A 12,666-nucleotide genomic window follows, 5' to 3' on the forward strand; every position below is an offset into this window, starting at 1 on the left:
GTATTTAGTTAAAATACTATGATTATTACTGTTCTGTAATTATCACTGTTATGTTTGGTTAAGAATGCAAATTCTTGGGTGGATATGTAAGAAAGGCTATCTAAAAAAAGAACTTTGAGAAAGCAGGTTTATTATAAATTTATTTCTTTTATCTAAGTACATATCAATGTTACTTCTTCATTACTTACTGGTAGAAGGTTTGTGGGTTTGTGGTTAAGACACTAACTGCTTAAAATTTGGTTCGTATGAATGTGCCCTTAACTTTCAGTTACCTCTTCAAGGATGCATTACAAGTTATGTTTAAGTCTGTGTGTATATCACATTGTATAATAATTGGAAAACTTACAAAAATATTATATTTGTGTAAGTAGTATCTACCAATTGTGTAAAAAGAAAACTGTACAAATATAGGAGCTGCAGTACTGATCTAGAACACGTGACTTCAAAGCTGCAGTTTGGTCACTCCACTGTGGTTATATATTTATAACATAAAACATATTTTAAATATATATATTTATCCAGGTATTTATCATGGGATAATGATGGGTGCAATTGCCTTCACTCTTGGGATTCTTTTTATTATGAATACTAGCATGTTAATTATTATAAATATTTTAGGTATTCTTGAAACCGTGTTTTCTTATATGTTGAGCATCAAACACAAGACCGTGTTATTTATTAAACACTTGGCACTTTTCCACTTCTATTAGTTGAGACGAGATTTTATTTCACTCGTTTCGGGCATTTCGCCCCTCTTCAGTCAACTAATAAAACAATATACAACATTTCAAATAATATAACACACACCAATAGATACCACAAAAATTAATTTAAAACGTACCGTTAATTCCTTGAACTCAAGGGTGCGCGTGCATAGCACAATTTGGACCTCAAAGTTACAGCAACAAATGTACATGTTCTACATACGGCTAATTAAATTGTAAAATTTCTTTTAAAATATATAAACATACAGGCTTATTTTATACATATCGGTATATTAAACATATTCGGTATCTTACTTTTTTAAAATCGAACGCAATAAATCTTTAATCTTCTTTTTACTAACTTTTTTCTTTTCTTCATTGTTGTTTTATCTTGACATAAAGCAATAAACGTTTGGACCTGGTGTTAACTAAAAAACTCACTTTTCATCTAGCACTGGCTCATTATTATGCAGTTGTTTGTTGACCATTTGCATATTCTGCTGGTTATGACGATCTGAATTTACATAATTAACTGTATAGCCAAAAGTAGCCAAGTTAGGCTGGATCTGTTTTTTATTTTTTATATGACTATAATATTCTTAACCAATTCTTGTTTATATTTATGCTTAAATTTTTATTTATAGAATTACTGGATCGACAAAAGGATCGACCCGATTATAAATTTAAGCGATTACGAAGCCAATAAACATAAAAAATTAGAAAAACGATTTCAGTATCCGCCCAACATGGAGATTAGCGCATGGAAAGAATCTCTAGTAAAAAACAAATCACAGGTTAAAATTCCTGAGGACATCCTTGAAACAATTCGTGCAGGCCTGGACTTTAGTGGCCCCAATAGATGGGAAGTTCTTGATATTATACCAGACTTAGATCGAGTATGTAACAACCTTCCTGAGCCAGAATCGCAACTTATTAAATCAAGTCTTAGTAGCAAAATTAAGAAATACATAACAAAAGAAAAAAGCAAAACTGTTATAAAAGACAAAAATTATTATAAATATAAAAATAACATTAGCAAAGTACAAACATTCCTGGTTGATAATGGGCTAGAGATAATTAAAGCAGATAAATCGAAACAAGTTATTATTGTATATGCTGATTGGGTAAAAAATAAGAAATGTGAATTAGTCGAAGGTAAACAGTTTAGGCAACTCCCGATAGACCCAAAAGATATTATATATAAAGAGCTAAAAAGTAGAGTCACAAGATTACATAAAATGAATAAATTAACAAAAGCTGAAAAAGAATTTATCTTAAACGATCATAATGATCGCACACCAAAAATTAATATTCAACTTAAGACTCACAAAGATGGCGAACAGGTTCGACCCATAGTGGACTTCAAATATTCAACGTTATATAATCTTGAAAAATTTCTAAAGCAAGAACTTAAGTCTTACCAAAATTCTAATTTTGCCATATCTAATACTGATGAGCTTTTAACAGATCTAAAAGATATGAAGATAGAAAGCACTTTTAAAATGGCTAGTTTAGATATAATTGAAATGTATCCCTCCATAACATGGGACATAATTGAAGAAAAATTAAAAAAACTTAACATAACACCAGAGATCACCCAACTAATAGAGTTTTCGTACATGAGTAATTACTTTGAAATAGAAGGTAATTATTACACCCAGAATGAAGGTATTAGTATGGGATCAGTTATAGGACCTAAACTTGCTGAATTAGTAATGATTGATATAGATGAAATAATTAATAAAATTCAAGGTATAAAATTTTACAAGCGATATGTTGACGATATTCTGATTATGTACAATACTTCTGAAATTACAATCAACCAGATAGAAGTCCTTATAAATAATTTAAATAAACGAATTCAGTTTAAAACAGAAGAAGAAGATAGTATTAATAATAGCATTAACTACTTGGACGTTAGGATTACAAGGAATAGAAATAGTGTCGAATTTGAACCTTTTAAAAAGCCTTGCACTATTAGTACGACTATTAAATATAACTCTAATATACCTTTATATATCAAATATAACGTCTTTGCAATGGAATATGAAAAAATTAAAAATAGAACCAGTAAGTTAAGTAATATGTCTAAATATATAAAAGAATTAAAAAATAAATTTGTATTAAATGGATACCCAAACTATATAATTACAAAATGGGAAAAAGAAATAAATGATAAAACAAATAGAAACGACAAACAAAGAATAGAAAAACAAGGCTCAGGAATAAGATATATTAGTTTTCCATATGTAAAAGGATTATATGAAGAAATTAATAAAGAATTAAGAAAGGTAGACATAAAACTCGCACCTAAATATGAGAAACTTAAATCCCGGCTAAAAAATAAAAAGAGTATACAGCAAGCTAGAACAGAAGCGAAAGAAACAAAGAATGTCGTTTACGAAATTCCGTGTACTTGTAAGAATAATAGTATTTATATTGGAGAAACGAAACGTAAGTTAAATATCAGATTAAAGGAACATGTCGCCGACTTAAGATACAATCGAGTAAACTCTGTTTTTCATGATCATTGCCTACTTAATAATTGTAATATAGATCAAGATGGTACAAAAATTTTATATAAAGAAAAATACGCTTATAATAGAAAATTTAAAGAGAGTGTGGCTATCATAAAGTCCAGTAATTCTATAAATAAAAATTTAAGCATAAATATAAACAAGAATTGGTTAAGAATATTATAGTCATATAAAAAATAAAAAACAGATCCAGCCTAACTTGGCTACTTTTGGCTATACAGTTAATTATGTAAATTCAGATCGTCATAACCAGCAGAATATGCAAATGGTCAACAAACAACTGCATAATAATGAGCCAGTGCTAGATGAAAAGTGAGTTTTTTAGTTAACACCAGGTCCAAACGTTTATTGCTTTATGTCAAGATAAAACAACAATGAAGAAAAGAAAAAAGTTAGTAAAAAGAAGATTAAAGATTTATTGCGTTCGATTTTAAAAAAGTAAGATACCGAATATGTTTAATATACCGATATGTATAAAATAAGCCTGTATGTTTATATATTTTAAAAGAAATTTTACAATTTAATTAGCCGTATGTAGAACATGTACATTTGTTGCTGTAACTTTGAGGTCCAAATTGTGCTATGCACGCGCACCCTTGAGTTCAAGGAATTAACGGTACGTTTTAAATTAATTTTTGTGGTATCTATTGGTGTGTGTTATATTATTTGAAATGTTGTATATTGTTTTATTAGTTGACTGAAGAGGGGCGAAATGCCCGAAACGAGTGAAATAAAATCTTGTCTCAACTAATAGAAGTGGAAAAGTGCCAAGTGTTTAATAAATAACACGGTCTTGTGTTTGATGCTCAATATTATAAATATGTTTTTAATTTACTTTCTATATGAAATGAGCATGTTTTTAAAACGTATGCTAGGACCTCAGCTTTAAGGTTGGCTTTAAGAAATGAAGCATGATGGTAGTAGTTTTTTGTAATAATTATAAAATACAATTATTATTTTATGAATTCAAAATTGTTTCTTTGAGATTTGCCCATGGATTGCTGTTTGGTCAATATTTGTCTGTAGTTCTTTTCAATTTCTGTTTCTTTGAAATCCCACTTATCTACATTCTATATAATAATAATAATTAGTTGTGATTAGTAAAAGTGCTCTGTATAATAATAATAGCGAGATTGAGGCTGAAGTTTTCAGTGCGAAAACATGTATGTTGGACGTTCAGTGCCACTTTTCTGTAAGCCTAGAAGTTTGGCAATGGTGTTTGGAAAGTCAGTGGGATCATGCTCAACATTCCAAAAGCCATTGCCAAACTTCTAGGCTTACAGGAAAGCGGCGCTGAACGTCAGACATACACGTTTTTGTGTTGGAAACTTCGACCTCAACCTCACTAATAATAATGTGTAATAATCATGACTGGCAAATTTTGTATTCAGCATATTCTAACTCAACTTAAAATGACTAGATTTAATTAATAATCATACCTTAGTCATAGTCATTACTTTGAGTTAAATCTAGAGTATTTAAATCACGAGTTTAATTAAAATGGATATTCTCCATGCATTAAAGCCAGGTAGTCAGAGTTGAGTCTCTATAGCATTTCTTTGTGGGTGTTGGTCTTGGTTTTGGTTGGTGGTGATGGAACATTTTGCTTTTCATATACTGTTTATAATAAAATAATAATAAAATATAAATAAATAATATATAGATAGATACATAGTATAAAATAGATATAGATAAAACTGTACAAAACACACAGTAAGATTAGTGTGTTCTTGTCTCAAACCAACCAAGGTAGGAATAGTATAAAAAATTGAAATAGTGTGTTAAACAATCATAAAATGCAAATTTATACAGCTTTACACATGAAGATTTGTAAAATTGTCTCCAAGGAATTGGAAAAAACTGGAAAAAATTCCATTGATAAGTCTGTATATTTGATAACCCAGCATTGCATTGGTACTGACAATGCCAGGTTAATGGAATATCACTGTAGTTATAATTTTACCACTCATTACCATTTATTAGGACAAAAGAAAATTTGCATACTAATGAGGTGGATATGCTTGTTTATTTGTGCATATAAAGACTTAAATCTTGGTTTAGAATATTGCAGGACACTGGACATTTTTGACATTTTTCAGAGTTGATCAATATTTTGATTTTACAATTATCAATGCTGAAAACAAAAAAGGATATAACAAATAGATTGTATAATAATGAGAATTAAAATAAAACTGTTCTGCCCATTTTGATAGCAAAACTGTTCTGCCCACTTCAACATACTTTGGTAAGAATAAAGAAAAAAATCTTAAGTATGAATTTTGTCGAATTGAAAGATTCTATAAAGCTTGCTGCCAATGAAAATGACTTAAGAGTGGTTTCAGTTCATTATCTGAGGAAATAAATATTTATGAAGCCTCACATAAAAGTGTGCAAAAATGCTCTTATTTAGCATAAAGCCAACATCAATGCAAAATGAAAAAACTTTACCATTTTTGGAATTTTTGTGTCAAAAGAAAGGACCCATTTGTCAAAAAAATCAATAGATTGCATGTATTGAGAAGTTATTTTAATAAAATGTTTAGAAAATGTAGAAACAAATACAATTAATTTTAATATATTAAAAAATTAAGTAAAAGTAAATATGAGACAATTGCCTATCGTCTAGTCCTACTTTATATGTTTTCTTCTGCATCATTTTTTTCTAATTAATCCAAATCTTTTATAAATAATCAATTTGTTTTTTAAATTTTGAGATTCTCAAGAATTTAAAAAAGTAAGTGTCAATTTTTTTACTGATTCAGGGATTCTTGAGAATCCAAAAAGTTCGGAAAAACAGAACCCCTAGTTGCAACATACAATTCAAGGTTGCACAAATTTATACTTAAATGCTGAGGAGTGATGGAGAAAAAATTTTTATTTTCAGTACAGTAGAATTGAAGAAACTTAACTCTCAGTAACTTGATATTTCGTACAACTTGTCATGTTGTTCAAAAACAAACAAAAAAAAATATACATGTAATTTAATTTTTACTTCTATACCTTAACACTAGGATCAAATAAGTTATCATTCTTCACTAGCAACACTTGATAACAGCATCGATTCCACATGTTAATCTATTGATTCTCGATTGTTTTAAAAACAATAGGGGATAACAAGCAGGTAAAACTATAGAAAAAATATACCTATATAAGCAGTGTTAAGAATTCGTGCATATACCAAAAAAATGCTGCTTGTTTATCAGCAGCTTGGAAGTACAGTACCTTCTCAATGCAGTGAATAGTGATACCAAAGACTAAAACAAATATTTCATTTATGCATTTATTTATTTTATTTATATTTATATTTTTAATTAATTAATTAATTAATTTTATTCTGTATACTTTTGTCAGTATTGTACACATCTACTTGTATTCTCAATGTACCAATTTTATGTATTTTAACAATTCTTGTTTAGAACATAATATTTAAACTTTAAAGAATTCTATTCAAAAGTGTTTGATCCTGAGGATGGCTACACAGATAACCGAAAGCATTAGATAAATTAAAAAATAGTTGCTGGAATAGGTTTTTTTGTCTTTAAATATTTTACAATAATCCAATTCAAGATTAATATATGCCATTGTTTCATAGATATGGACCTCTGAAAAAATTGCTCGTGACTTGTGTCCTATGATGTTAGTGATATGGCACACTGAAGACTGGTTGTTCTTTTGGTGAAAATTGTCCAAAATTGTGAGATTTCAGCCACTATCAGAAAATGGGAGTGTTGGAATTTTAAGAGAAAGTCATTTACCATAGAAAAAATGATGCTATTTAATAATCACAATCTAATTTGACCATTTCCTTATGATTCACTTTTCTAAAATGTTACATAGTTTCCTTCTCACGGTAATCTATTGCAATTATCCTTCTTAAAGTATCCTGTTGAAAGTATATGAGATTTATAAAAAAAAAATTAGCATTTCATGAAAGTAGAATAAATATTCTGTTTGTTATACTTGCTGACCTTATAGGTCCTCCTTTTGAAAATGCACAGAAACTCCTATTGTTTTAAGTTGATACTAGAGGTCAAGTCAATGCCTTATTGTTATGTTTCAGCAATGGTAGGCAAGATTAGATAAAATAAAAACCTAACAATTTCAAAATGTTTCGGAAAAGGCTACAAAATCCCCAAAAAATGACAAAATAAGGGCTTATACTGTAATTTGGTTTAAAAAAGATGTATCTTGAAATTTCAGTCAAAATATGACTTTATAAGACTTACAAAACTTTTCATTTGTATTCAACATGACCCAAAACAAATCTCTCTGAACTTGGCATCAGTCTGACTCAGAAAAATATAAAATTTCCTTAAGATCTGAGGAATAATTATAATGTGTTAATGAAACTGTTACTATTATAAAAAATTATTCCTAAATAAAAATAAAGTACAAAAGTTGAATACAATTAAGGAAAATCATCTTTTAGGCATTGTAAAAATTTTTTTTCATAAGAGGAAATACTTTTGTCTGTTATAAGAATATTTTGTAATATACAAAGATGATTTTTTTTAATTGTATTAACATAACTAGCATAATTAAGTTTAGAATCATCTCTAACTATTAAAATTTAACTATGCTCTGCTTTCTTGGAGAGCTAAAAACAACTATATTACTTATAAATACTTTCAAGCCTTTCAGCTTATCCTAAGGAATTATATTTATCAAAGAAATTTTACATGTTGCTAATTAGAAAAACAAAATTTTTTAATTCAGTATATTTAAATTAAAAGATGGAGATACTTGATAATGAGCTAAAAGGCTTGAAAGTACTCAATGCTATTTTTTGCTCTCCAATAAAACAGAATATAGTTAAATAATAGTTATATAATCTTTATAAAAACATAAGATGAAAACATAAATTTTGCTTCAGTAAAGCAATTTACATCTTTCTTTTATGAAGAAGCTGTGTAATTTTATTTTATTTTGTTTCTATAGCAGAAAGTAACAATGCAACTGAATTTGTTTATGTACAGTACATCCAATTTATTCAGTTAAGCTTTTTTAAAAAATAATTTAAGTTTCTTGAAAGAGTTTGCTTATAATATTTAAATATATATTATATTTTTATAAAGAAATTTAATATATTTTGTTTTTTTTTCCCCAGACATTTTTTCAGAAAGTAGCATCAACGCTGCAAGATATGTTTGTGCCGTCATGGATATTATATGACTCTTCAAACAAATTGGATTCAAATGTGACTCAGACTCCCACGAATCAGAATTTGGAAGATAATACAGAATCACAACAAACTTTGCATCAGATAAATCATCAGAAGATATCGGATAGAGGTGAATCGTCAAAATACTTAAATATTAGGAACGAATCATCCAAAAATATATATATGCCTGAAAAACGACCTACTTACTCATCATATACTATAGAACAAGAAAAGAGGAGGAGAGAAAAAGCACAAATTTCAGATCTAACTGACAATTACAATGAGATTACTCAAGGAAAAACATCTAATTTATTAAAAAGTGACACATTAAGAAATAATGTGAAACTACAGAAAAAATCAACTCATCAGTCTTTTGTAAATGGTATGTAATCCTTTAATTTATTTATTTAGTTATAATCAAATTACAAAACTTCTATGCAGAAGTTATAAATTATTACTAAATATTACATTGTATAACATATTTCCTCAATCTAAGATGCACATTTTTTATATTTTAATGAATGTCTCTGAAATTAGGACATATTCTCTATCTCTCTCTCTACAGTTGATAGCACCTTACATATGATGTCAAAAAAAACCTGTTTGACAACTGCAGAAAGTTGTATTATAGTTGTCATTATTTACATAAGGACAAACTTCATCATTTCTGTTTATCTTGTTATTGCTTCATTTATATACGTTAGTAATACTTGGTTATTGAATTTGACTGAAGATTGGATTCTATTCCTCAACTAAAATATTCCAAAAGATTGAATTATGATATGACATTGACTAGAAAATATATTATGTATTCAAATGAGTGTGGATGTAATACTGTAAGATGTTTGATAAATACATTACACTTATCCAGGCCTTGGAGTCACTTACTTTTCTCACTTGTATTCATTTTTCTCACTTTTTTGCTCATTTCCACATGCTTAATTAGGAAGATGGACCAATCAAAAATACTTTTAAAGCCAGACGAACTATCAGACTGGAAGTTTCCGGAAGAAAATATATTCGACCCTGAGCAAGACTCAAAACTGCAACTGCCGCTCAGTATTGTTAAGTTATAGAAAACAAAAATCACTTTCACATATAAGGTCCATACAGATCTGAAAAGTCAGGGAATAAGATTTTTATCAAAAAAAGTCATGGAAAGCCAGGGAACATGCAAATATTGCGGAATCCATCTGTCGTTCTCGTTCTCTTTTGATTCGTACATGTCTTTAAATTCGGTTCGGTATAGGGAGGTTTACGATAACTTGGAGCAACCAAATGGCAAAATTTGTCGCGCTTATATATCGTAAACTATAAATGATAGTCTTGATTTAAATTTTGTTGGATAGAAGTTTTACATTTGTATTTAAAATGGTGTGTAGTAGGGATGTGCAGCTGTGTGGGGAGGGGTAGCAGTTGTGCGGGAAAACTGAAAATGGTGACGCAGTGAAACTTTGGATAGTGAAGAGATAGGACATCGAAATCAGTGTCAATTTGTACAGAATGACAGAATCTACAATATTACTTAGCAATAATAACCACTAAAGTAGAATTTGTAAAGTTATAAGCCAATAGTTGTGTGAGTTGAAGAAATTGTAAAGGAAATACGAACGGAAATGTAAGAAACATATATCATTGGAAAGAAAAATTGAAAAGGTATCAGAAAAACCCAAAATGACTAATGCTGAATGATGCAGATTGTATAGAGAGCATAAGAAAACCGAGCGTGTCAACTTCAACACGAATAATTGGAGTGTGCCGCCACCCAAACCAATACATATTGACTTGGAATGTGACAAGACTTTCAGCAAGATTTTGTTCATTTACACCTTATCCTTCTTATAATACAAAGTCTGTTTCACACCTTAAACAATTGCAGTTGTGTCCTGTACACAACACTCCCAATTTTTTTGACCTGCAGTCTGGTTAATTCTCCCTCTCGCGGAGTGTGAGATTTCTTCTGTTTAAATTATTTTGAATTTCTCACCTCCTTGCTGTAAGAAAGTTCGATTTTTATGACACAATGCAAATATTTTTCTTATTTAAATAAAATTTACGATTTAATTTAAATTCAATCATGAAATTATTTATATGACATAGCTAATTGCGTAATTGATTTTATGCAGAGTTTTTCATTTTTTGTAAGTGAATAAAGTGTTTTTAATAATGAAATATAATTTGTAAAAAATTTGTAAAAAAATTTATATAATTGTGTAAAAAAGGGCTTGAATAGGCTTGGTCAAGTATTATGTAATGGAAAGGGAAAATGCAAAGACGTTAATAAGTCAGTGAATAATGTCATAATTGGTCAGAGAACGTCAGAATTGAAGATGGAATTACCTGTAAGGACCCTGCACATATGTAAACAATCCTTTATGAACTTAAAAAAATTCCTCTCATTACAAATTCAGAAGCCAATGTTGAGTAAAGTTATATACTCGTGCCGTATTGTTATTATTAGCCAAAATCAAATTTTTCAGAATTGCATTTTCTTCTATGGAGATTGAAAATGAGTATTCTAAGCGTCTCTATGTTTTTGGTTGTTTTCTAAGAAAATCCCTAAAATTCCTTTGCAGGTGAAAATGCCCTCTGCCAAGGGATTAATCTCTCAAGCTGACAAGACTGCTACTGCTTCTAAATTTAAATTAATATACAGTGAAATTCTGTTAACGTGGCATTTGGTATGCCAGCAAACCAATAAGCCAGCATATTCAGCCCACCTTTGGGGGGGGGAGAATGTCATGCACCAATATTTGTCTGTTTTTATATGTAACTAGGTAGCCAGTTAATTAAAACTAAAAATAATAATTAAAATTTAAAATATTTAACTTAAATTTAAAATTAAATTAAAATTTTAAAACTGTTGTTTACAATGAAACAAAAACCAAAACAGTAGCTAAAAGTAAAAATGAAATAAAAATTAATTAATTAATTAATGTAAACTAAAATTGAAACATCTTATTTGGGAAGGTGTGGATAAAGTACTTGTCGGTCTTGATTGACTTTGGTTGGGCCTATATTTCATGCAGGCAGAGTTAAGTCTATTTATAGCACTTTTTTTGTAAAAGGTTAGTTTCAGTTTGGGTTTGAGTGGTAATGGAACATTTTGCTTTTAATTAATAAGTAAAATATATACAATATAGATAGATATAGATAAAAGTATCCAAAGCACAAATTAAGATTCTAGTTAAGAGTGGTCTTGTTTCAAATCAACCAAGGGTAGATATAATCTGGAAAAATTGAAGAGGCATGTTAAACAATCATAAAAGATTTGTGTAGTTGGATTTGTATAGATTTATATCAACGGATTTGAATAGTTTACATGTGAAGATGTGTAAAATTATATACAGGAGATCGAAAAAAACAGAAAAAAATCCCATCATCTGATAAGTTGGCATATTCATTAAATTAACATCATTGTAAGTGTTGCTTCTTATTCATCTGCAGGAAAAAGTTCATTAATAAAATATTATTTTACTTAGTTTATTTGAAATCTTTATTTCGGATTTATTAATTTATTTTTAAATCAATATTTACACATCTCAAAGCATTAAAAAGTAAACAGTTTCTGATCATGCACATTCATTATCTGCTGCTTATCATTTGATTTTGTTCATAATAAGAGTTATTAAATTTTATTTCAGATTATTGGGTTGTTCGGAAAGTAATTTCATTTTTTTTTACTAGAGGAATTAGATGTATTTTTACCAGCCAATTTTATTTTAAACCACATTTTCATTATATACTTAGACAGCTGACATTTTAAGGCTTATTTGTAAAAAATTTTGTTTGATTCTGTACAACTGTTTTTTTTTCGGTGACCCATCAAATATGGAAAATCGAAAGCATCATTTTTGGCATATTTTGCTTTTTTATAACTAAAAAAATCAAAATGCTGGTCAAACAAGAAAAACTTGTGGTACATGTTTGGAGAAGATGTGTTGAGAGAAAGACAGTGCCAAAACTGGTTTACAAAATTGCGTTCTGGCAATTTTAATATCGAAGATACACCACATTCTGGATGGCCATTTGAAGCCAATGAAAACAAAATAAAGGTACTGATTGAAGCAATCTGCCATATAACAACACATGAAATCACTAAGAGATTAAATCTGTTAAATTGAACTTTTTATTATTACTTAAAATGAATTGGTTTTGTTTCAAAGCTCGATATATGGGTTCCACATGTTATTAACGAGAGATGCTCTCTATGGTTGGATTTTAAAGAAATTTTTTTTTGAGTTTTTACCAGACAATTTAACAA

The 12,666-nt window shown here is 28.8% G+C and overlaps 1 protein-coding gene across 1 annotated transcript in view; it reads left to right on the forward strand.

The window, feature by feature from the left end:
- The window catches only part of LOC136970144 (nuclear pore complex protein Nup153-like), a 93,734-nt gene that overhangs the window by 16,756 nt on the left and 64,312 nt on the right, over positions 1-12,666 (forward strand). The window contains exon 3 of the mRNA XM_067264537.1: positions 8,349-8,784. Coding sequence (XP_067120638.1) covers positions 8,349-8,784 — 436 coding nt within the window. The remainder of the gene's footprint in view (positions 1-8,348; positions 8,785-12,666) is intronic.

This window comes from Centruroides vittatus, unplaced genomic scaffold (genome assembly GCF_030686945.1).
Source record: "Centruroides vittatus isolate TY-2023 unplaced genomic scaffold, ASM3068694v2 contig_19, whole genome shotgun sequence".
NCBI lineage: Eukaryota > Metazoa > Arthropoda > Arachnida > Scorpiones > Buthidae > Centruroides > Centruroides vittatus.